This window comes from Rhamphochromis longiceps, linkage group LG12 (genome assembly GCF_057381845.1).
Source record: "Rhamphochromis longiceps isolate RC_006_pf linkage group LG12, R_longiceps_female_GT1.1, whole genome shotgun sequence".
Taxonomy (NCBI): Eukaryota; Metazoa; Chordata; class Actinopteri; order Cichliformes; family Cichlidae; genus Rhamphochromis; species Rhamphochromis longiceps.
In genome coordinates this window covers 43,348,093-43,372,741 of record NC_140568.1, presented here as the reverse complement: position 1 = coordinate 43,372,741, position 24,649 = coordinate 43,348,093, and the positions used below count along the sequence as shown (strand labels likewise).

Here is a 24,649-nt window from a genome sequence, read left to right as displayed (position 1 = left end):
CACTTCCTTTTTCGCTTTAAAGCTAGGACTCAACCCTACAGCTAAAGTTCCGTATAAAACATTTTCAAAACGGCCTGGTGTTTATACTAAGATGGTGAATAACTAAATTCCCTTTATCAAAGTCTAATATTTTTCAGAAAGCACTGGAGATAAAAATCAGGATCTTTTAACAAGTTCATTTTCTCACTTGCCCGGTACGATATAGGATAGCACACTCACACATTATTAGTTTTAATGATAAATTAAAACGAATAATACGCAGTTAAACATAACTTTATAAAAGTGGCATAATACGCAATAACTTAATTTAATTAACGATGTGAAAACGCTTATTGTATGTGCGCATGTGCAAGATTTGTTGTTAATTTATTTTCTTTTCCTTTCTGTCCCGACAATGTCTTACCCAAAAGGGAAAAAACACCTACTATTAAACGTTAAAGAGCTTAAAATTCTCAGTGTAAGGCCTCGTAGATTAAATTACTTTACTCTTTATTTTCAGCTGATTAGCTCGACAATTTAATGGCGAAAGATACATTGAATAATTCTGTATTTAATAACATGATTTTAATAGTGAGTGAACCTATGAACAGAGAAGGCGGGGCTTCTGCTCTCCGTGGCCCCTCCCTCTGCTGCAGAATGACGCTCCTGTCATTTTCCCCTTTTTCTTTGGCTGAGTTAGCCAGCTGGGCTGGATCTTTAAGCATAGGGTAAAAACGGGCGGTGTGAGAGTCGTGTTTACATTTTTCCCCCCTCTCATACGTTTTGCACCACCGGGCAGTGTCACCGGAGGATAGCAGGACGCTGAGGCCGTGGATGAGCATCACGTGGAGGCGTCAAAGACGGAACTTTGAAGGAGCTCTGCTGTCTTTATCCACAGGTCGGAGGCATGAGCGGGAGAGTGGGAGACCTGAGTCCTAAACAGGCTGAGGCGCTGGAGCAGGTCAGTTCCATAATAATAAGAGTTTGATAACGCGACTGAATGGGGTGATGCCTTCACTCTGGCCTTATCTGTCTTCATCTGCTTCGCTGTTTTCACAGTGTGTGGTTTCCGTCACAGTGTGAAACGCTCTAATAATGTGTGTAGAGGCTCACAGTGAGCTGTCACAGCATGCGCACAGACGCTGTGCTGCATTTATTTCCTTTCTAGCCCATATATCACAGTGGAGTCTCCTCTGTCTAATTAACCGAAAATATTAAGGGTTTATACGCAGCACTAATGTTTTCTGTTAATGTTAGCCATATACTGATGTGTTATTGATCAGCAAAGAGACTATGGAGGAAGGTTAAATTTGCTAAACTAGATTAAATTTAAATATCACCCAAGTTTGACACTGTGGTGTCTTTATTTCCTGTGAGTCTGTCAGTAAGCCACACTTTATGAAGGGCTTATAAGGATTTTTTAAATTATTGTCAATTTGAACCCGTTTCTCTCTCCACTCTGAAGCGTCTAATTGATAAATTGAACAATACTAACTGTGTACATGATGCTCTCCCATCCCGTATTGTTAAGGATTGTTTCAGTGTAATTGGACCTTGTTTATTGTCCATATTGAACTTCTCCTTGCTTTCTGGCTATGTACCTTCAGCTCTCAAGCATGCCATAATCCAACCTGTTCTAAAAAAAAAGGAACCTTGAGCTTAGTGATTTTGCCAATTTTAGGCCAATTTCTAAGCTTCCCTTTCTGGCTAAAATACTTGAGAAGGTGGTTCTGCTCCAACTGCAGACCTACCTTGATGAGAATAATATAAATGATAAATTTCAATCGGCCTTCAAACAACATCACAGCATAGAATCAACATTGCTTCGTGTTTTCAATGATCTCCTACGAATGGCTGACAACGGACGCCCCTCAGTCTTAGTGCTTTTGGATCTATCATCGGCATTTGACATGGTTGACCATAATATCTTATTAGCGAGACTTGAGCACACTGTAGGCATCAAGGGCGCTGCCCTGGATTGGTTTAAATCCTATCTCTCCAATCGGCTCTCTACGGTACATCTGGCTACATCCTCTTCCTCGGCTGTACCTGTTTGCTGTGGTGTCCCCCAGGGATCTGTGCTGGGCCCTACCCTTTTCTCATTATACTTGCTTCCTTTAAGTGCCATCTTTGAGAAATACCATATTGCTTATCACTATTATGCAGATGATATCCAGCTCTATTTTGAGCTAAACGACGATCTTGCTCTGTCTCTGAATAGCCTCCGAGAATGCATGTCTGAGGCCAAGAAGTGGTTGTTGTCGAATTCTCTTATCCTTAATGAGAAGAAAACCGAGATTATGATTTTTGGTAGTAATGCTCTTCGTGCCAAACTCCGGGATGCCTTTGGTTTTCTTAGTTGTTCTCTCTCTCTCTCTCTACTGTCAGGAATCTGGGTGTCTTATTTGACAGCTCCTTTTCACTTGACAAACAAGTGTCTGCTGTTGTCAGATCTAGTTTTTACCAGCTTCGTCTTATCTCTAAGGCTAGGCACTACATCCCGCATAAAGATCTCGAAAAGCTCATCCACGCCTTTGTAACGTCGAGGCTAGACTATTGTAATTCACTTTATTGTGGTCACCACTCTTCCCTTTTACAGAGATTACATACAGTTCAGAATGCTGCAGCTCGCATTCTAACTAAAACCAGCAAGTTTGCCCACATTACTCCTGTCCTTGCCGATCTGCACTGGTTGCCTGTCAAATATTGTATTCAACTTAAAATTTTGTTGTTTACTTTTAAAATTACTAACAACACTGCACCCAGCTACCTTAAGGACCTTTTAAACCCTTATGCTCCTGCTAGGGCTTTAAGGTCATCGTCACAGTTACTGCTGGCTCAGCCCAGATCTCGACTTAAGACTAGAGGTGATCGATCGTTTGCTCTTGTCGCACCTGTGCTGTGGAACAATCTCCCGATTGGCATCCGGGCATCTGATTCTATTCATTCTTTTAAATCACAGCTTAAAACATATCTTTTTAAACTTGCCTTCTCCACCTTTTAATTGCTGGTTTGTTTGTTTGTTTGGTTCCTGTGACCTATTGACCTCTTGTATTAATTCCCTCCTATCTTTCTATTGGTGTCTTTTATTATGGTGGTACAGCTTTTATCTTGCTATTACCCATGTGCTGTAGTCATTCTTATTGGTAGCTTTTATCTATGAACATAACTCGTTATTTTTATTTATCCGTTATCAATGTTTGAACCTTTTATTGTTTTATGTAAAGCACTTTGGTATGCCCAAGGCTTTTAAATGTGCTCTATAAATAAAGATGATTATTATTGTTGTTGTTGTTGTTTTAAACTTGATTATATTTTGATTTTTTTAAAGATCAGAATTCAGCCCATAGAATAAGGACGGCGTTGTAGCAAATAATCAGCTAATCTGACTAAGAAACTCAGATTTTAGTTGCTGTCTAAAACCCATTAGATAGTCAGTGTTCAATACATTTAAAATCCTAATATTTTACAAGCCAGTGATGTTCCAAATAATTATTTGTGTATTTGCAAAAAAAACATTTGTATCCATATTTAAATGAATGTAAATGACTTTTTGGCCTATAATTTGCCAAACAACGGACCAGTAATTCTGAGACAGAAAAAAGGAGCTGCAGTTAGTTTTTGGCACAGTAACATTTACGTCTCACTGACATTAAAAATGTCCTTTTCTCCATCTGTATGTAAACAAAGTGTTAATAAAAATATATTAAAACGTCTTTTTTAAGATTACCCCCTGTGCTCGTCGGTGCACATTTTCCACCAAGAAGTGAGAGTGGGAAAACATCACTGAAAAACAATAGGTGCTATTTCAGATTTATAGTGCTGTGCAAACGTCTTGAGCCATCATCATTTCTTTATATTTTGGGGCCGGTGATGTCGGTGATCTTGTCTAAATGAATGGAATTATGAACTTGGGAAAGTACAATCAGATTTTCATCCACCATACAAAACCATCTGGAAAGCATGTGATTGGCAACGGCTTCGTTTTTCAGCATGACACTGATCCCAACCACACAGCCAGTGCAGTAAACCCATCATGGATAGAAAACAAACAAACAACACCAAATGGAGCACTAGCAGTCATGATCGGCCTCTCCAGAGCCTGGATTTCAACATTATCATTGCAGTGTGGGATCATATAGACAGACAATGGGAAACAAAAAGCCACCAACATCTAAAGAAGAGCTTCGAATGTCCTTCATGAACCATAGAGAACTATTCCTAAAGACGTCAAACCAAATATTGACTTTCAAGCTCCTGTTTGTGCCTTATGTTTCAGTAAGTCGTTGCACCCATTTCCCATTTTTCTAACAAATTATTAACTATAAAGAAATCTGATATGTTTTGCAAAGGTCTTGAGCCACAAGTTCAAACTTCAGTATTATGTTTATTGTTCAAACTAGTATTTCAGACAGTGAAACAGTGATTTCCTTTAACCAATAAATTACATAAATTACTTTTGAAACATGCTGCGGTCATTGAGCTGTCAAGAAAAATAACATTTTTTGTCCTTGCACAGGTTAGTAACAAGTGAGCATATCCTGAATAATCCTTCTGACTCTTAGGGTCCCTGTAGTTTACAAAATGGACTTAATTTTGTATTTGTTATGACAAAAAAACAGTAACTCAAACAATAAACCCACAAGGACAGTGTTTTACTGGAACATTTCTGGATACAGTTATTGGTTAACAGCTTGTGAGCGGCTAATCACAAGCCAGTGAGCTTGTGGTTTCACAGTCAGATCCACCCTTTGTCATGTGATGGATTGTGTAGATTACTGGACTCATCAGATGGAATTAATTAAGGAAGAAAAAACAAACCTTTATGTTTGTGTTGTTTAAATCCAGCAGGAAACAAATCACATAAAGCCAAACAGGAGCAACACAATGGAAAAGCCACAGGCAGACAAACATTCAGTTCAGTGTAGGCAATTAGAAACACCAGGGTACACAGCTGAAACCAATCAGGGAAAACAAGACAAGGGAAGCAAAACTGAATATAGGGCACAAAAATATGGAGAATATCAGAATAAAACAGGAAGGAACTTAACATAGCGATGGAGACTTAACTAGACACAGGCAACACGGGTGAGGAAGGGTGAACTGAGACAGGGAACACAATACACACAACAGTAACTGTAAAAAAAGGCAGAAGAGTGAGAACACAACAAGACACTGAGAATTAAACTGAAGAAAGTTTATAATAAGAGAACTTAAAGGTCCAAAAACACAAAACACAGGGTTCATAACACGACTGCCCTAAATGATGGGAAATGTCACAGTGGGTACGGAAATTTGTTTATGAAAAAACAGGCTCTGCCACGACTTTCTCGCAAAATAATTCCTTTCTGGATAAATAAACATTGAAAAAAACAAAAACAAAGCAGTTCTTAGTCATTAGCAACATTATCAGCTGCACCCCATTAAGAGCAGTCCTGTTGGAAGACCACGTTCAGCTCCACATCTGTTATCATATGATGTCAGGGGTCTGCTGTCATTCATCATTTAGCTGAAGGGAAAGTCTGTTATCTGCATCTATACACACTGCAAAGTGTACGATAGGACATGTTCTATTAGTTCATATTAACCCTCCACAGCAGAGGTCTCTGCTGCAGGGCAGGAGTGTTTTTACAGTAAGAAAGATTGAGACATATACTACACTGTTATGATAAAGGTAGATAAATTATACATAGACTAGCATTTCTACTGCAAGGCTCCTTCACCGAGTCACACCCACATTCATACAGTGCTTTTATCTTTGTTGATCTGTGCGCACACTCACACAGCATCAGGGTTTAGTAGTTTGCTCCAGGCGATCGTGGTGATTCCAGCTTTACTAAACAGCCGTTTAGTTCCATGTGTCTTTAAAAGTTCACTATTATGTGAACATTGTAATCCACATGCAGTGTGGTATATTGCTAAAATTGCACATATTTTTCTAAAATGATCTCAGGCTTATTAAATTAAAGATGGAAATTAAAGATCTCATTAACTGTCATTTAAAATGATGGGTCATGATCGTTTTAATCGAGTAACAAACCAAAAAATAATAAAATTGTTTGCTCTTCTTTTCTCAGTCTGGTGCTGTGAAGCATATGAGATGCTCCTGTGTCTCTTATCCACACCCGTTAAGTTATGGGTTTATGGGAAGTTTTGGTGCTGCTGAAAAAACTGATTTTCATTGCCTGGCAAAGTATCTGATTTAAACTGTGGGTGCAAAAAAACGTTTTAGTGATTTATGGTTAAAACCAGCAGCAGTTACTGTAGGTTTGGTGCGTGGACAGAAGGATGTGACTTTATTTCTATATATGAAAAGACATTAAAATACATACAGTTAGACCAATAAAATTGTAGGTTTAATCAATATCTTTTTACAGCAGTGGTTTTCAGTGGTTGAAAAAGTATTTCAGGCCTGAGAGGTCGGTTGGGTTGTCTGGCTTTCTGGGTGTGTCTCGTATTTTGCCGGAATATGGTGTTAAGTGGAAGGTGTGTGGATTTCAGGTAACGTCACGTGATCAAGGTGACACACTGATATCAGGACACTTGACATGTTTCAACATGATAGTGCACATAAAGCCAGGCACTTAAAGAACTGGGTTTATTATTTCAGAACTGAACTAGTCCGCACAGATACATGAAACCTCCACCTCATCCAACACCTCAGGGATGGACAGACACACTGACTGAGCTGTAGTGGCTGTATGGGAACAAACTCCACCATCCTAATGGAAAACCTGACCATCCTGCATTTTGCAGCAACTGAACTTTTAATATTTGCCGTTTATTTCTGCCCTTTGTTTTACATTAAACTGACAAAACCAGCGATACAAATATTTCTTCTTTGTTTTAGGAAGAAATCTGACAAATCCATCCTCCATCTGTTTCTTTTCTCAACAAATACTTTTCTATGATTGCAAAACCTGCAGCCACACCCCCAAGAATTAACCTCCTGCACCAACACGGGGTTGATTTGAGTTTATATGACCTCTTTTATGGGCCCCAAACTTATTATTTGACTTGATTTTATTTGCATGTTTTATCAGTAGAATCTGCTTATTTCAAAATAAACTTGTGCCTTATCTGTTCGCATTGATAACAGATAAGGGGGAGAGCTGTTATCAATGTGATACAATGAGTTGATACATTGAGTGAATATAAATCATGATACAGCAATTTTGCAAAGCTTGCATTCACATTTATTTGTGCCAGTGACTCTTGTAAGTCACAATCTGTAGAAAGGAATCAACCTGCATGTGTTGCAAGGGGAAATGATTCCATACTCGTCCTTATCTATATGTATTTGTTTGACATGCTGTTGGCTATAAAGTAAGTTTAGAGCCTAAAATGTCACGTGAGCCTGCCTCGGGCTCTGCAAACATGTTTACAGGCATCAGCTGTAATGGAAAATAGTCATTAAGTCACAAGATTCGGTGACACACACCACTGTGAAGGAAAACCTCTTTTAAGTCCGGTTTTCACTCCCAGGCTCACAGCTGGAGACATTTAGTGAAACGTTTCCTCTGAAGTCATATGCCTCTTCTTTTCTCCCGTGTCTGATTGCAGTTTCGAGTACGGGTACAAGATATTCTTCCTCAACTTCCTGCACAGCATGACCACTTCCTCTTACGTTGGCTCAGAGGTGAGTTTACTACCACTTTGCATCTGTCACTTCTCCCAAACTGAAAATGGCAAAAAGCAGAAGTTTTCCCATAATTCCACATCCTACACGCTAAAGTTATTTTCTCCTGTAATGCAAACTGGGAAAAAAATCTGGTTACGTTATTTCACTTGTGGAGTAAGACGAGTGAAATAACGTGGTGGCTTATTGCATGAAAAGACATGAAGCAACGTGTTTTCATGACTCTGCTCACATAAACCAACATGTGCACTCAGCACGACACCTCTTATACCGTTGAGAGAGGGGGAGGCGGGTCTTCTTGTACCCCTTTTTAATGCCCCCGTAGGCCCCACCCTTCTGTCTGCGTCTGGTTCACGCAGGGCGTTGTTGTGGCTTGAACCCTCCATTATCAAGTACATTTTGACACACACACACACACACACACTAATCTGCCCCTCCCTGCCTGTCAGCTCTGACACTGTAAAATATACAAATGTGAATAAATACAATAAAATAACACGATGCAGACTAACAAGGGGAGCCTATAGAGAGTTTATTGAGCTTCTTTTTGCAAAGCAAATGTGTTTGGCAAAACGGTGCCATCAGATCACGATTGCTAAAGTTGCTGTCGAGAGGAGAAGTTCTTTTGCCAAAAGGTGACAAATAAATAAGCGATAAATACAAAAATTGGAGGTCTTCTTTGTGTAACTGATATCCAGAGTCTGAATAGGTGGTAGTTTTGCACCCTGGAGGAAGCGCAGCGATTAAAGCAGGCCTTGTTCTGATTAAGTCCTGAAGCAGAAGCCTAGCACTCTGTGTATCAGGCTAATCCACGGCTAATCGCATTAAAGGTGCACTACGGCTGTCTGCTGCTCTTCTAGGTTTCAGTTCCCTGGATTTTTGATAACAATGAAGAAGTGTCTCATAATGAGCAATTAGACTGGCGGTTAGGGCGTGCTGTTCTCTTTAAGTCGGCCTTACTAAATGAGCGTAAATGCTGTGAAATGCCTGATTTGCTTCTCAGAAAGCTGAGCGTCACAGCTCCAAACATCGACAATGAAGGTCTGTTTGGACAATGCATGCTCTAAATGATACGAGTTATGTCACGCTCAGCATCACACTGTAGGAACAGTGCAGCTTAGTGATTCCCAAGAGGCAAAAGTAGCCCAGGACGTATTTGTGCCATGGGGTACATGAACAGATTAGTTCTGTATCTGTAACCAATCTGAAAAAACCTGCATGCAACCTGAACAAATCTGAGCTGAAAAGTTGCCTAAAAGTGATGAATAAGCACTCGAAGATGGCGCCTGGTCGAACCATATTGACTTTCAAGATCATGGATCATTGGAAATGTAAAAACTCGATATTTACCTTACATATATTTCCATCTGTATGTACACATGCTGCACCTGTTTCCCATTTTCCTAACAAAATATAAGGCAATGAGGAGTGGCTCGACACTTTTGCACGGTACTGTAGTTAAACTATGAGGATGACACAGTTAGGAAATATTGATTAAAGTGTGGCTGGCAGTTCAAGCTGTTGGTTAAGAATATGGAAATGCATAGTCTTAGCTAAACGTAGAGGATAAAAGCTCTTTTCATCTGCTTCCTTATTCACCAAATTCACCACAGCAGGTGGGATGCCCTTCCTGATGCAACCTTAAAAGGATTTATGTCTTCTCCTCAGATTAAACCATGGGTTTTTACACTTGGTAGGTAGACTGCACTGGATAAAAAGTTGCAATAGCTTCCTAAAATTATGAATAACAAGTTTAATTAACTAAACGTATAGCTAGCTTAAAATAAAGGACCGGTTATTTTCAGTGTTCACTAAACACAATTTAGAGTAGCTTTTAAAGAAAGAAATAACTGAAATTAACTGGATGAGTGATTGAAAGCGAATTCTAGTAGTAATTGATGGTCGTCACTGTTTGCTGGTCATAACTGCAAGTCTGCGATAATCTGAATGTCCAGATTTACGTGGGCCTGGAGTGCCATTTATGTTGTGCTTGTACACCACTCAAAGAATTTTAGATTACAAGCCACAATTTGAACGTTAAACATCAGAGGTGTTGTTGGTGGAGATGTTGTAGAGCCCATCTGACGGGAGCTTTTAGATGAAAAACAGTGGTGTGGTTTATTGGTGTGAAGCAAATAGCTCGACTTGGCACATGGTGAGGACGCATGATCACCATTAAAATATCAAATTCTGTGCAGACTGGGGGAGCCAGGGATTGAACCACCAACCTTCCATCTTGGTTTCCTGGTAAATAAACGAGAATAGAACATATACTGTGGGAATGAGAAGAAATGTGAAAAGCCCGATCACTTCCATTAAAGCCAGTCAGGGATGTCTGTGTGCTGTGAGTGCAGCAAGGATCAGCAGGAGAGTTAAATGGCAGAGAAAATGCTACCACTTCAGCCTGTGATCATCAAACAGAGTCTGCTGAGTCAGCTTTTATTAACCACAAGCGCCAACATTTTGTACAGAGACTTCCTCTTCTGACGACCACAGTGTTAATCACGTTTGTGGGAACATGTTCATATGATGACATTTTGTTTTCCTTTGATATTAGCACGCGTTCTTTCTTTAGAACAGTAAACAGTAAGAGTCCCTGTAAGGTGCACAAATACATTATCGCTTAATTTTGGAGTTTGATCTCCCTGCATTGTTTTTTAGCGAGCATGCACCAGTGATAGCAGCGAGACTATCAGAGTTATCCGACAATGAGCTGCACACGGAGGCTTTGTACCCGTAATGAGGCACATCGTAAACTTTTATTACACCTAAAGTCGACGCTGAAAATGTCTGGAGCTGTGAAGTGAAGGTGCATGGATAGAGCCCAAATGTGAAACATAAAAAGGAGCCTTTACTGGTACAAGCAGAATCCCCAGAAGTAGCTACAAAATAGGAATCCAGTGCAGAGATCACCAGGCAGCTTAAACAGAAGCCCTGACAGACTAGCTGCAGTCGAATACTCCAAAATGACCTCGAGGGTCTTTTCCTTAATATTTTTATGAGGGAAAGCATCATGAGCTCATAAGGAATTGTATAAGGAAAAGAGATCCATGATGCACAGAGCTGATTAACCTCCTAAGACCCGAACTCTTCCACGACTTGCATTTTTAATTTCTCTTTGATATTTGGGCTGATTGGGTCCTGATGAATGTAAAAACAAAGAATTACCAGATTTTATTTTTTTTTAAACCTTATTTTTGTTTCTAAGAAAAATGAGAGCCACATATGAGGATATTGATTTAAAATTTCGATAGAACAGTAGCATTATAACGTCCTCGTAAGTGGATATCAGGCCCTTGTAGAGCAAAATTGAGTATTTTGGTCTAAATAACGCAAAAGGTGATGTCCACATATGTGGACGCCAGGTCCTAGGAGGTTAATCATGTTATTCATTCTTCCTGTTGGAGAGAGGATCCAGTACTACTCCTTATTACTTCTTATCAAATGCAGTCAATTAATGAAAGTTTCTAAAAGCTGGCATTAGAATTAAGTGATTGTATAACTTAAATGTAATTGGATAATTCTAATCTTTATGTAAAGACTGTTTGTGTGTATAAATCCACTTTCTTCATGTAAGAAGCAGATTTCATCAGAGCTGCGATTACATCTGTGGTTTTACCAGCCTTTCATTGAAGGCTCAGAACACAACGGCAAGTTGTGGCCTGGAGTGAAAAATACTATTAACCAGCATTTACAGGTGTGCCACTTGTCAGCCACGTTAATCATTAGCTTTGGTTAATGGTGGTAAAGGTAAAGGACGCTCCTGTGAAGCCTCTGCTAAAGGGGGTCATAAGGGAAGCGCTGAAGCACTTTTGCCACACAGACACCTCCAGGTGACTTCAGTCAGTTAGAAAGCAGCGAGACACAGGTGGGAACAGAGCACAGGTGGGAACAGAGCACAGGTGGGAGACGGCTGCAGAGGATCAGGACGACAGACAGGGAGCGAAAGCACCCAAGAAAGAAACCCGGGGAAAAGCAATCAACAACATAAAATAGCAAATGGAAAACAGGAAGCCAGAGAGCGTGGCGAGGTTCATTAGCAAGCAGCAGTCATAAACACCACTGATGCGCACAAAGGCACTGATATCTGCAGAAACAGTAAATGGCCTGTGTTTGTATAGCACTTTACTTAGTCCCTAAGGACCCCAAAGCGCTTTACACAACCAGTCATCCACCCATTCACACACTGGTGATGGCAGCTACATTGTAGCCACAGCCACCCTGGGGCGCACTGACAGAGGCGAGGCTGCCGGACACTGGCGCCACCGGGCCCTCTGACCACCTCCAGCAGGCAACGGGTGAAGTGTCAAACAGTGTCAAAGCATGGTGGGGTGGATGGTTGATGAAGTGGACAACTACCCATTTGTCTTATTTTTGTGTTTTCAATGCTGTAAATTTGGACATTCTGGCCTCTAATATCATATAGACCAAGTGGCGTTTGAAAGAATAACTGTCATCTAAAATTTAAAAGGTTGAAACCGTTACTTCAGACCATTAAGGTGACATGCATGTCATTACTGACCCAGAGTAAGAGGTGGCCAGGTCTTAATCCTGGCCCTGCTTTGTGCTTGAGTGTCCTCAAGGTTGCTGTTAGTGTGCCAGGGGGAAGCATTAGCTGCAGTGTAATCTAGTGGTTGAGTAAGATGTCTCGGTTCACAGCGCTGTCGTGTCTTTCCACCGGACTGTCAGCTGCAGAGCTAATCACCTTAAAAGGAGCATTAGCCTGTGTGTGCACTCTGCCCTGCATCACTCGTACTCACACCGTGGTCTTAATGCCGACAGCGTTACGGAGAAGAGCTGCACGCCGACCAAAGTTTGATCATTTAAGAGACTGGTTTATATTTCTGCATAATGGCGCCACCATCATTCAAAAACATCAGCGGCAACATTTTAATAACTCCTGGCTTCTCGGCTCGTTGTGTCTGACACCTTTACACGATTTATTTTAATGTTATTTGGCCAAAGTTGGAATGACATAGTTCCAACATGAGCACTGTACTGCCATTATTCCTGCTAATATTTCCGTTAGATTCCTGTTGATAAGCAGATTTAGGAATAATGAGAGAAAATTCCAGAGGAAGCTTATATAAATGAAAGCCTTTCTACATCACCAGCTGCCCCTTTAATTACAGCACCATGTGTTTGCGCAGTGGTTTTAGCTTTATGTAACATATCCTACATTGTGTAATTCAGCATTAAACATTTGTTTAAAATATTAAATTTTACTATCTAAATTTTAAGAATCGCAGCAAAATTATGTTTCTTGTCTCTTTTCTGCGCTCTCTTATTTTATCATTTTAATTTGCACCTGTTGTATAATCCCATTCAAGCTTCATCTCTCTACAATGTGGAATAGAAGATGGATTTCAGCATTGATCATTGCTTTTTATTTCTCCTTTTCAGCCAGGAACTTCAATATCCAGAAGTCTGAGGCAATGCTGCGAAAGGTAATAAACGTGGACTTTCAGTTTTGTAGGCCTGGACTTTTAAAGGGCTTCCACGTGTAACACTCTTCTAGAAATGCATTGCACTGCTGAACCGCGAGCCAAAGTACGACCATAATGCGTTCCCATGTAGTGAACGACATTCATGCGCTTAGCTGCAGCACACAATGCTCATTAGTGTGGGAGTGGCTCCAGATTAGAGAGGAGCAGTGTGGTAATTTTACGCTGTGGATAAACTGAGTCATCACTGCCACCAAAGAGATAAGATGTGGATAAAAAGGATTAAAGAAGCATTTCCATTGATGGGATAAGATTTACAGTGACTAAATTTGCTGTTGTCCACTAGGGGCAGAATATGTGAAGCTGCGTTTGCGATTATTTGCTGTTTCTGTATTTGTCGTGTTTGTATCATTGTTGCCTTCTATGAAACACAGTTTCAAACCATGATTCAACCAGGGATTAAAGCGACTACTAATCATTCACGTGTTGCTTCCATTGCTAGTTGTCATCTTCAACAAAAAATGCACACGTACTTTATGCAAAGTCTGAAGGGAGGATAGGAAATGAGAAAATAAATGTCAACCAACACTTTAGCCCCTGATGACATCAGACACCTCTGAGAAAATGTCCCGTATTTTCAAACCTGAATGCTGCAGGTAGGATCCGGTTCGCGTTCATGTTTTCGCTGAAGGCAGATTTCCTCTGTTGTTTGCCACCTTCACGTTTCACTCCAAGTTGGCATCTGAATAAAATCCCAGGTTCTTATGCTGTATGCGGACCAGTGTCCTGCAGGTTTTAGATCTCACCCAATTTTAAATACACTTAGTCATTGAGGGCTAGCAGGAGGGACCATGCGCTTACCTGCTGCTCCTTGGCAGGTAGCTCCATGCCCTCCTGGGTTTTAATTGCACCTTAGAACACATATGCATCAACACTACAATGAGCGGGTGGAGGGAGGTTTGGAGTCTTCTCCCACCCCCATTCTCTGCGGCCTGCTGGAGCGGGAGGGCTAGTAGGAGGAGTTGGCCGTCCGACTGCGGTCTGGGGTGTGGGGACTCCCTGCTGCTGCGGAGTCGGGGTGGTCTGCCTCTCCCCACCGCAGGGAAAAGGGTAACATCACCTGGGTCTGGGTGCAATTCCCCCCTCCAGGGGCAAGGGTACCTAGACCCGGTTTGTAGAGTACGCTTGGGGAGTGTGATTGTGTGTACAGCGTCTCTTTATGTCTGTCTCCACGTTGGTTGAGTGTGGAGTGAGTGCATATGAGAGCATGAGGGTGGGAATGGATGTTTGTGTCTGTGTGTGCCTGTATGTCTGTGTCTATATGTCAGGTTGGGTGTCAGGCGCCACCTCTCTGGGGACATCTCAGGCCCTCCAAGGTTTGGAGGCCTATCTCCACCCACCACCACTTCCCCTGCCGGTGGCGGACTCCCTCAGGTGTCGGTGTGTTGGTGGTTCTTTGTGTCTGGGGGTGGGCGTCCGGGTACACACCGGCTCACTCCTTGGCGGCCGCTTGTCGGGGCCTGGGGCCTGGGGCTCGCTCGGGCCCCTTTGGAGGTGGGGTGCCCCCGGCCTCTCGGCCTGGGGCTCGGTCACTCAGGCGCAGCTGGGGGCCGGCGGAGCTCACGGGCGCGTCACTGCAACTCCCCCTGACTTCTGCTCCGCGGCTGCTGGGCGAGCCCTCATCTGGGACTCTCCTCAGCTCTTACTGGGACAGTGGCGCGGCTGCCCCTCTGTTGGTCTTCCTTGGTCTCTTGTGTTCTGGGGGCCTCTGGATGTCTGGAGTTTTGATCTCCTCCATACCCGCTTCACACCCTGGAGGACGGGGCTGTGGCCCCCCCACACTCCCTAGCAGATCATTACATGGAGAAACCTTTGGAATGCAAGCATGCTGATCCACACAGGTATGCACACATGGGTATTCACAGACGCGGACTAAAGCTTTCTTGGCTGCTGCCTCAAAGCACACTGTGCGCTGTCTATCTTGCGTGCTGCACAATATCGTTTATTATTTAGTAAATATTGATATCTATGACTAGCTAGTTTATTGTGATGGTGCTTTGTTTTCTCTATTATTATGTTGCTCTTTGTTGTTTGCTGTCTCCTCTGTTTGTTTTTGTTGTTTGTTTGTTTTTTTTTCTCCATACAGGTGACCCAGGAGTTCTTTTTTTTTTTTTCTCTCTCTTCCCCCCCCTTCTCACCGTCTCTTCTCCCCTTTGGTTTTCTTTCTTTCTCTCCCCCTCTTTCTCTCATTCATTCCCCCTGTCCTATTTATTAAAAAAAAAAAAAAAAAAAAAAAAAAAGACAAAGGATGAACTGAAGCTCTGCCATCACGTAATGTCGCATACTGCTGTTTCTGATGTCATTTAAAAAAAAAGAAAAAAAGAAAAAAAAAAAAAAAAAAAGATCTCACCCTGTGTCAATTCACCTGAATCACATGATTAGTTCATTACCAGGCCTCTGGAGAACTTCAGGACTTGTTGAGGAGGTTGTTTAACCATGTAAATCAGCTGTGTTGGATCAAGAACACATCCAAACCTGCAGGACACTGGCCCTCGAGGCCTGGAGTTCCTCACCCCTGCTGTGTATATAAAAAAGAAAGTTCTCAGTGTTTCAGCTCTGTCATTGAGACAGATTATTAATGTGGGTAACACAGTTGTTTGTTTCAACTGCAGCCCTGCTGATATTTAATGGTGAGAACTACTAAATAACAAATGAAAAAAAATTAATAACTTTTGAAGTGATGACCTCTAATCTTGAAAAAAGAAGTTACAAACAAACTCCAATAAGAAGTGAACGGGAAACCAGAGGCTAACAATCCCCAGTTACTATCTCAAATAAAAACAACAGGAAACTGCACAATGATGGCCTCATAAAATCAAACAAGAAGCACAACAGGAGACACAACAACTGAGGGCATAGACACAGACTGAATACACGCATGGAGGGAAAGGTTCAGGCAAAGAGCTGAAATAAATCAGACACTCAGAGTGTGGAAAAGAACAGAAGAAGGAAGTGAAAATGTAGCAAGCGACAGAGAATTGCACCAAATAAAACAGGAAGTTAACGAAAAGTTAACTGTACTCACACAGACAACAGAAAGACTCACAAGGAGGATGGAAAGTGAGCAAAACAAGAGTAAACATACAGGAATCAATAAGAGATGAGGACAACAGATAGCACAACAATAACAACAGAAGCTAACATGCGTCCATCTTTTCTTCCAGCATTTGGAGTTCAGGAGACAGATGAAAGTAGACACAATAATCACTGAGTGGCGTCCACCAGAGGTAACCCCCTAAAAAGGTTTTATGTACATGTAATGTAGCTTCATTGTACTTTTAGAAAATGACACGGCTTCTTCGCTACTATTCCAAGCAGTGTTTGATATCAACATGGGGGTTTTCTTGCAGGTAATCGAGAAATATCTGTCAGGAGGCATGTGCGGTTATGACCGCGAGGGCAGCCCCATCTGGTACGATGTCATCGGACCCGTAGATCCTAAGGGCCTCTTTCTGTCTGCCTCCAAGCAAGACTTCATCAAGTCCAAGATCAGAGACTGCGAGGTGCTTCAGAAGGAGTGTAACCTCCAGTCGGAGAGAGTAAGAGCAGACGCAGCGTTCCTGTTCACACCTCAGACTAAAATCTGATTAACTCAAAGCTCTGCTGCAGCAAAACTGCATTCAGGTGGTGCAAAATCTGATTTTGTCTTTCACCAGTTAAAAAACAAGATCGTTAGGATTCAACTTTTAGTTCTTAACAGTCGTTAAGTCGTCCGCACCCACAGGCCCGTGGTGCTGCAGGCTGACAGGGACCAGCGGGTACCCTCGGAAGCTGGGAATTTTTATGAGGGCGATCATGGCTCAAGAGTTGGGCGTTCGTCTTGTAATCAGAAGGTTGCCGGTTCGAGCCCCGACTCCGACAGTCTCGGTCGTTGTGTTCTTGGGCAAGACACTTCACCCGTTGCCTACTGGTGGTGGTCAGAGGGCCCGGTGGCGCCAGTGTCCGGCAGCCTCGCCTCTGTCAGTGCGCCCCAGGGTGGCTGTGGCTACACTGTAGCTTGCCATCACCAGTGTGTGAATGTGTGCGTGAATGGGTGGATGATGGCTTTGGGGTCCTTAGGACCAAGTAAAGCGCTATACAAATACAGACCATTTATCAACAAAAACTTGCTAGTTTGGGTCCAATCCCGCAAACCCACCTCATCTTCGATAGCACGGTATCGTTTCATCGTTTGCACGGCTTCAGAACAACCAGGAGTGTTTCAGAAACAGGATCTTTCCTGGTTGGGCTTTTTATTTTGAAAATCAACCAGCCTGAATACTGTGCACGTTTGCCATATTCCTGGGATAACTCCCCACCTGGTGACCCTTTGGCCTCCAGCACTGCATCTTTAATTTATTTGAATAAGGATCAAAGTTAATGCAGCTGTTTTAAAGTTCAACAACTGTTTAAGATCACAGTTATTGAAAATTAGCTCAAAATTAGCATTCTTTAATCTTCATGAATTCATTAATTTTATAAATACTAAATAATCGCGTCCTAATGTTTACATTTTATTTTACTCTGCTTGTCTTATTTGGATGTCACTGAAACTGAATTATTTAATGTTCTAACATTATTTAATCACACTGTGGCTGTTTGTAGCAACTTGACTGTTAACTCTGCAGTAAACATGCATCTCTGCCACTTTTTAAAAATGATTAAAAACATGTTTTACTGTCTTTATGTCACCGTTTCGTTGCAGCTGGGGAAAAACGTGGAGTCGATCACAATGATCTACGATGTTGAAGGTCTGGGCCTGAAGCACTTATGGAAACCAGCTATAGAAACATATGGAGAGGTATAGACTTGTATGCACGTAGTGTAAAAGCAGAAAGAGCAGAAGAGAAGTTGGTGCTGATGTTTCTCTGTTGCACCAGATCCTCCAGATGTTTGAAGACAACTATCCAGAAGGGCTGAAGAAACTGTTTGTTATCAAAGGTGATTTCATACTTTTTTAAAATGACAAATTTAGCTGAACGTCCGATTGACAGATTTCTGCTTTTTCTGTCACAGCCCCTAAAATCTTTCCTGTGGCTTACAACCTCGTCAAGCACTTTCTGAGTGAGGCCACGCGACAAAAGATCTGCATCCTGGGAGGTGAGACAAAAACACTGCATGTCACTACCTCCTGTTTACAGGACGTCACCCGAAAGAGTGAAATTTAGTGTTACGGTTTCGCCACTTTCACAGCCAACTGGCAGGAGGTCTTATTGAACCACATCGATGCCGAGGAGCTGCCGGCGATATACGGGGGTAAACTGACGGATCCTGACGGAGACCCTCGCTGTCGCAACAAGGTGAGTCAGGCTGCAGCATCCTGACTTGTTTTAGCTCGTTTTAGTTTGTTTTTGAATTAAAAATGGCTGAAAAGTTGGAGGCGAAAAATATCCATCACAGATTTACAATCAGTGCTTTGGACTCACTCATAAGACATTAATATATCTGCTGCATATAATCTCAACATCTCTAAAAGAGCAGCCTCGGTCGCTGTAGTAGTATGAAGATGTTTTCTTTGGTTGCCGGGTAAATTATCGACTGTTATTCTATTGTAGTTGTTTTGCCCATGTTGATAAAGACTGTATATAAAAGATGGATGTAGCCACCTTGACATCACTCATTGGACGATCTGTCTTGAAGTCTTAAGCACAATGCCCTTCGCCATCTTTGGGTTTTGAAGGCAGACTTGTCAGTCACTATGCAGCCACACCCTAAAGCGTTCTCTGCTTATAAAGCTGTTTTACTCTAACTGTGGCCATAATATAATATCCACATTAATTTGGATGACACAACACTTGAAACTAAGTTTATAAACTCCTCAGGACCTCATCACTGAGGTCACAAATCAGGTGAAAAGAAGCTTTACATAGCTTTGGTTCCTCGTTTCAAAGACTTGAAGTGCCTCACAAAGTGACAGAGAGAGTGGATCCATGTTTACAGAGACGTGAATGTTCAAGATGTTCAGTAAACATGTTAAGTGCGTATATTTTCCCTTTTTTCTCGAGTCTGTTTGCTCATGCAAAATGAAATGCGATTAATGTAGAATAAAAATGAACTATATTTAATCGTGATTAATCAAAATTAATCCACAGTAACGCTGTGATGAATCTGATTAAAATTGTGTATGTGTATATATATATATATATATATATATATATATAACATTTTTTGTGTTTATTCTGCATTTACTTCATTATGTTGCATAAATATCTGTTACAAGCTTAAATATAAAGTTGAAAAGTGTAATTACAGTCAGGCTATTGATCAAGTAATGGCGATTAATCACAGTTAATAACAGAAAATTGTAAGATTAATGAGTTATTTTTTATTAAGCTTTCAAATTAACAAAGCAATGTGACAACTTTAATTTTCAAAACTGCTGTGAGTGGATAGCGTCTGACTCCAACTACAGCCAATCAGCCCTCCCGTAGATGCAGAAATAGTCACCAGTTTACCGTCCCGAGTCCCGTCTTGTAGTTTCCCTTCACTGATCTGCATCGTGTGCTCCTACAGTTTTAGCAGCTTCCCCTGTGCTTTGATATCATCCTAATATGTTGTGGGTTTACATTTGCCTATGTTTTACATAACCTCCTGCTACAGCCAAACAAACTACCACCAGGCTACTAACGCTGAATCATAAAATGTTCTGCTGGCTCTGTGTGTGAGGGATCCTGTTACACATGGATGAACCAGGTCACTGACGATGAACGGGCTATTCCAGACTGGCTGCCTGCTGCAGGATAAATCAATACAGCTACACACACACACGAAAAAACTGTTCAGCAGATCTTTCTTGATACAATACAAAGGGCCTGTGTGTTGCACTAAAATGAATGACCAATAATATGTTTGCAGACCTGCAAATAAAAACAATCAGCTAAACCTCCCCCCCTGCTGAGTAGATGTCAGATGTTCTGTGAAGCGAGTAGTGGCCTCACCCTGCAGAAAACAGCAGCTTTGGTAGTCCTGCAGCCGTAGACGCAGCTCCAGGTGACACAACTGACCCGTGTTTGTCACTGTTTCTGTAGATAAAAAATTGGGCCGAGAACAGATGAGGAACAGAACGAGAGAAATTCATTTTGACTTCGTTGAAGGGAACAGACGCTCAGCCTCAAATGTTTTGCTTCTTTCTCTCCTTTTTTTTAACCTTGTGTGTTTAACTAGTTGTCCTTTAGCTAGCTGTGTGTCATTGATTTTCTATTGTGTTATTTTGATTTTGGTCCACGTGTGAACTTGTGCTGCCCAGTGTAGTTGTGTTGCAGAACGAGTGTTTAACTAGAAAGGTTTAAGAGTTTGTGCTGATTTGTTTCTGGATATGACGCCTCGTTATTTTCAGGTACTGTTAAACAGTTAGTGGCTTTGAAACAGCTTTGATAACATCATTTTTATATAGCTTTTAAAATAACAAGATTATTAAGTGCTTTACTAATAAAACTCTCTGGAACAACACGAGTGTAAAAGGAGAGAAGAGAAAATCGATAAATGCAACTTTCTGTTTCCAACAGGAGCCGAGTGGTCGGGGACACAAATCTGAGAAATTTACTTCATTTTAAAAACCTACTTTAAACAAAATGAAACATACATAGCGCCTTATGCACCTCACAGGGTTTTTTCCCCGTCACTCTTCCTCCTTCTGTATGAACTGTGTAAATGAATCAGACTGATGTTCTTCTCACTTGCTGTTAGTTTTGTTTTCATTCTTTGCCTCTGCCTTTCTTTTCTGTACCTGTTCGTTTTTCTGTGGCAGTCATAAAATAAAATCATCTAAAGGTTCATATCTGCAAGATTTTTAGAGAAGTGGTTACACAATAGTTTGACTTCCTCCACAATAAAGCTGACATCCAAAAGCAGCTGAAAACTTTACGGGACACTTTGTGAAACCGTGACAGCTTTTCTCAACCTCGACCTGCAGTTGGGAGCTCTGTCTGTCTGTTCGTGCTGTTAACCTGCTCGTCACCTGCTGGACCGATGGACATTAATTCAACAATACAGGCAGCTCAGGTCTCACCAGGAAGTCACTGCCCTCTGCTGGTTGCATCCTGTATTGCACTGTTATGGGAAATTGCTGAACATCATTGGTTTGACTTTATGTGAATAAAAAGAAAAACCGAAAAGAGAGAACACTTTGCTCCTTTATAGCATTTTTACCAGTTTTGTGCACAACTAGACATTTTACAGGCTTTCATAGCTGTATAATGGCACAGTAAGTGAAGCCTTTTCTTCTTTCCTTCACTTTTCTGCTCTCAAACCTCTCACTCATTGTCTATGTGAGTATTTGACGCCTGTTTTTTTTGACTCTCTGCTGCAGATAAACCATGTTGGACCAGTTCCTCCCTCCTACTACGTGCGCGACCATGTGAAGGTGGATTACGAGCAGTCTGTGACCATCAGCCGAGTTTCTTCAGAGCAAGTGGACTTTGAGATCTTGTTCCCCGGCTGCGTTCTCAGGTCAGTGATAAAAGTCATACAGAGTCTATGATTAAAGGTCCTGTCAAAAGGAGACAGTCATGTAGAAAGAATAGTGTCTGTAAATTTCTCAGAGTGGAGTCGATGAGCCGTAGCTAAGAGGTCTTAAAAAGAATCATTACAGAGACAGCGTGACTCAAAGCCGCAGAGCTCTGATATGATTATGGCTCATCACGCCAGCTTGTTGTGAAGTCACTCACTTCATTCATTGTGCGATTAAAGGTTGACGCACGCCATCCATTTTTGGAGCGTGGGGAAATAGATCAATCCAAATCTTTAAAATGATCTTATTCCGTTCACTTATATCACAAGAAATCAAACGACAAACCAAAAGGGTCTCTGTTCAAGCTACAGCTGGAAAAATAGGAAGATTAAATCAGCTACATCTTTAAACTTTAAGCACAGAATCGTGACAAAAGAAGAAACAGAACAAAGTTAGGTTTGCTATTTTGAACATGTGACAGTCATGCTGACAACGTAAAATCAAGTGAGTAGGGTCCCAGTCAACCTGAGCTGCCACTTATTGCTCGGGAAGAATGTGCCCCGTCGTAGTTTGTCCTCTCCCAGCTGTAGTGAGACTATAGTGACATCATTCACTGGTTTCTAAAGTCCCATTGTGTAGCCTCGAGACAAGCGTTTCTGCCATCACCATCTTGGTTGTGAGAAACCACGGCTAACGTCCGTACCACTGTAGAGCACAGTCTAGCTTTCAAAATAAAGGCTTTGCTAATTCAAAGCATTTTTACATCCTGTTAGGTGGCAGTTTGCCAGTGACGGTGGAGACATCGGATTTGGGGTCTTTCAAAAGGCCAAAAAGGGTGAATGGAAGAAGGCGGCTGAGATGGAGGAAATCGTGCCCAGTCAGCGATACAACGCCCACTTAGTACCCGAGGATGGCTCACTGACCTGTGAGCGTCCAGGAGTCTGTGAGTGGCCTTGTGTTCGAGTGCTTCTGTGATGTTAAACCCAACTGTCTAAATACTCCATTCTGTCCTCCACAGATGTGCTGAGATTCGACAACACCTACAGCATCTTCCAGGCCAAACGCATCAGCTACAGTGTTGAGGTCCTGCTTCCTGATCATTTACAGCCCGCGCAGAACAACGGGAAGTCTGGCGACCACGTGGAAGTGGAGTGCGACAGTCAGTTATAACAAAGATGATGTCATCAGATCAGCGATGTTTAGCCGCTCAGAAAGCACAGCCTGACATACTTGATTTGAACATGTCGTGTGGATTAATAGTGTTATATCTCAGTGCTGGGTGACTCGTATTCATGTGGCATCTATTTAGAAACTCCACCCACTCTCCTCTCCGACATCACGGATCCCAGATTTTCAGCCCATTTTATCTTTACTCAGCACTGGTGTTTCAAACAGGCGCCAAATAAATGAGCTGGTTATACCACAGCGTGATACGGTGTAAACAAACAGCTGAAACCAGTAATGTTCAATTAGTATCAAACTTTGTCCATTCGCAAGGAAGTATTTTCTATAGATGCAGTAAAATTAAAGTAAAACTCTAAATATTTGAATTTATTGCAAAATGCACTAAATTTTGTGCTGTTTGTCCTTTTTTTGATTCATCATTTATCAGCTGTGCCTCTAGTGATCACGCTTTCCCTGAACATACACTGTCATGTCAAAAAGAACATTTCACAGGACTCTGCAGTGAAAACTAAGAATCGCGTCATTCAGTAGCTCATAGAACCACCTTCAGCACCGTCATTACTTCAGCTCGTTGACATTTGCAGGTATTGGTTTATGCACAGCTCTCCTAAGGTCCTGTAACAGCATCTCAGTCAGGTTGAGGTCTGGATATTGACCGGACCATTGCAGCACCACGAGTCTTTTCTTTTTCAGCATTCTGTTGGAGATTTGCTGCTGCGCTTGAGCTCATTGCTTTCTTTTTCACATGACTGTGTTAACAATCAACTTGCATTCACAAAAAAAAACAAAAAACGCTTTCATCTGAATGTTTTTCAAAGAATTGCATTAATGTAATTTATTATATAATTTAATATTTAAGTTTTAAGTCCAAGACTAAAAATATGAAGGCAGAAATGAATATAATAAGTCCTCTTGTTTGGTAAAATATACAGTATATATTATTCCTGCTATTCCAGTGAGTGAATCGTGTTAGTCTGACTCAAAGCTGTACTAACACAGCTGTGCAGAAATAAAAATGGAATAATTGTAATATTTGTTTTGTTTGATTTGAAGCTTTCATGGTACGTTCCAACATTGATGCTTCACAGATTCAAAGACCAAAAACTATACTGATGCAAAACAAATGTAAAAACCAAACTGGACAGAGTTTAGATACAGGCAGTGTTGTAATAACTCAGAATGTGACACTATGGTAAATTGTAAATGGACTTGTTCTTATCTTTTCTTCTTTCTGAACACTCAAAGCGCTTTACACAACTTGTACATTCACCCATTCGCACAAGCACATTGTTCTAAGTGCTTTCTAAGTAACATTCACACACATTCATACTCCGATGGATGCATCAGAGAGCAATTTGGGGTTAATATCTTACCCAAGGATATTTGGCACGCAGGCTAGGGGAAGCCAGGAATCGAACCACCAACCTTCCGATCAGTAGATGACCTGCTCTCTCTTCTGGGAATTTGCTTCACCGGTTATTTTTCTGAACGTGATCAAAAAATTTTTAATAATCGTTAAATAAAACAAGGAAGGCATCCAAAAAGGAAGTGAATGTAGATGCCAGTCATTCAGTTCTGGGCTCATGTTTTTTCCCTGTCACCTGTGGATTACCTTTAAAGCAACCAGAAAAAAGCATCAACATAAGGTAACTGTGAAACACCTGGAAATTAGAATCAAACACCACAGCAGCATTACTCACCTGATGATTCACGCTGTGGTCATTCGAACGTGTAGTAAACTCTGTGCTGTGACATCTGGGGAATAGTCAGTTATTTTCTCGACATTATTTATTTCTTCCAAATTATAAAAAACAGTCATTCAGACTTAAATGAGCAGCTCTCCCTGACTGTATGTTCATCAACGACCGGCTGAGCAGGATTACAGTATTAATGCATCATAAAGATGAGCTACAA

General features: G+C 41.4%; 1 protein-coding gene across 1 annotated transcript; it reads left to right on the top strand.

Moving 5' to 3' along the window:
- The first annotated feature begins 593 nt into the window (after positions 1 to 593).
- On the top strand, positions 594 to 23,655 carry LOC146658062 (SEC14-like protein 2). The gene is made up of 12 exons (XM_085426461.1): positions 594 to 940; positions 7,543 to 7,618; positions 13,022 to 13,065; positions 16,287 to 16,349; positions 16,473 to 16,661; positions 17,807 to 17,902; positions 17,982 to 18,042; positions 18,118 to 18,201; positions 18,295 to 18,401; positions 21,410 to 21,549; positions 22,324 to 22,493; positions 22,569 to 23,655. The coding sequence occupies exons 1-12, from the start codon at positions 887 to 889 to the stop codon at positions 22,718 to 22,720; spliced, it is 1,236 nt and encodes a 411-aa protein (XP_085282587.1). The 5' UTR covers positions 594 to 886; the 3' UTR covers positions 22,721 to 23,655.
- The last annotated feature ends 994 nt before the right edge of the window (positions 23,656 to 24,649 follow it).

Excerpts from the sequence above, each read along its gene's own strand:
- LOC146658062 (XM_085426461.1), top strand. The coding sequence starts at position 887 with ATGAGCGGGAGAGTGGGAGACCTGAGTCCTAAACAGGCTGAGGCGCTG. Across the intron at positions 941-7,542 it reads AGGCTGAGGCGCTGGAGCAG|TTTCGAGTACGGGTACAAGA; the intron begins GTCAGTTCCATA and ends GTCTGATTGCAG. Across the intron at positions 13,066-16,286 it reads CTGAGGCAATGCTGCGAAAG|CATTTGGAGTTCAGGAGACA; the intron begins GTAATAAACGTG and ends CTTTTCTTCCAG.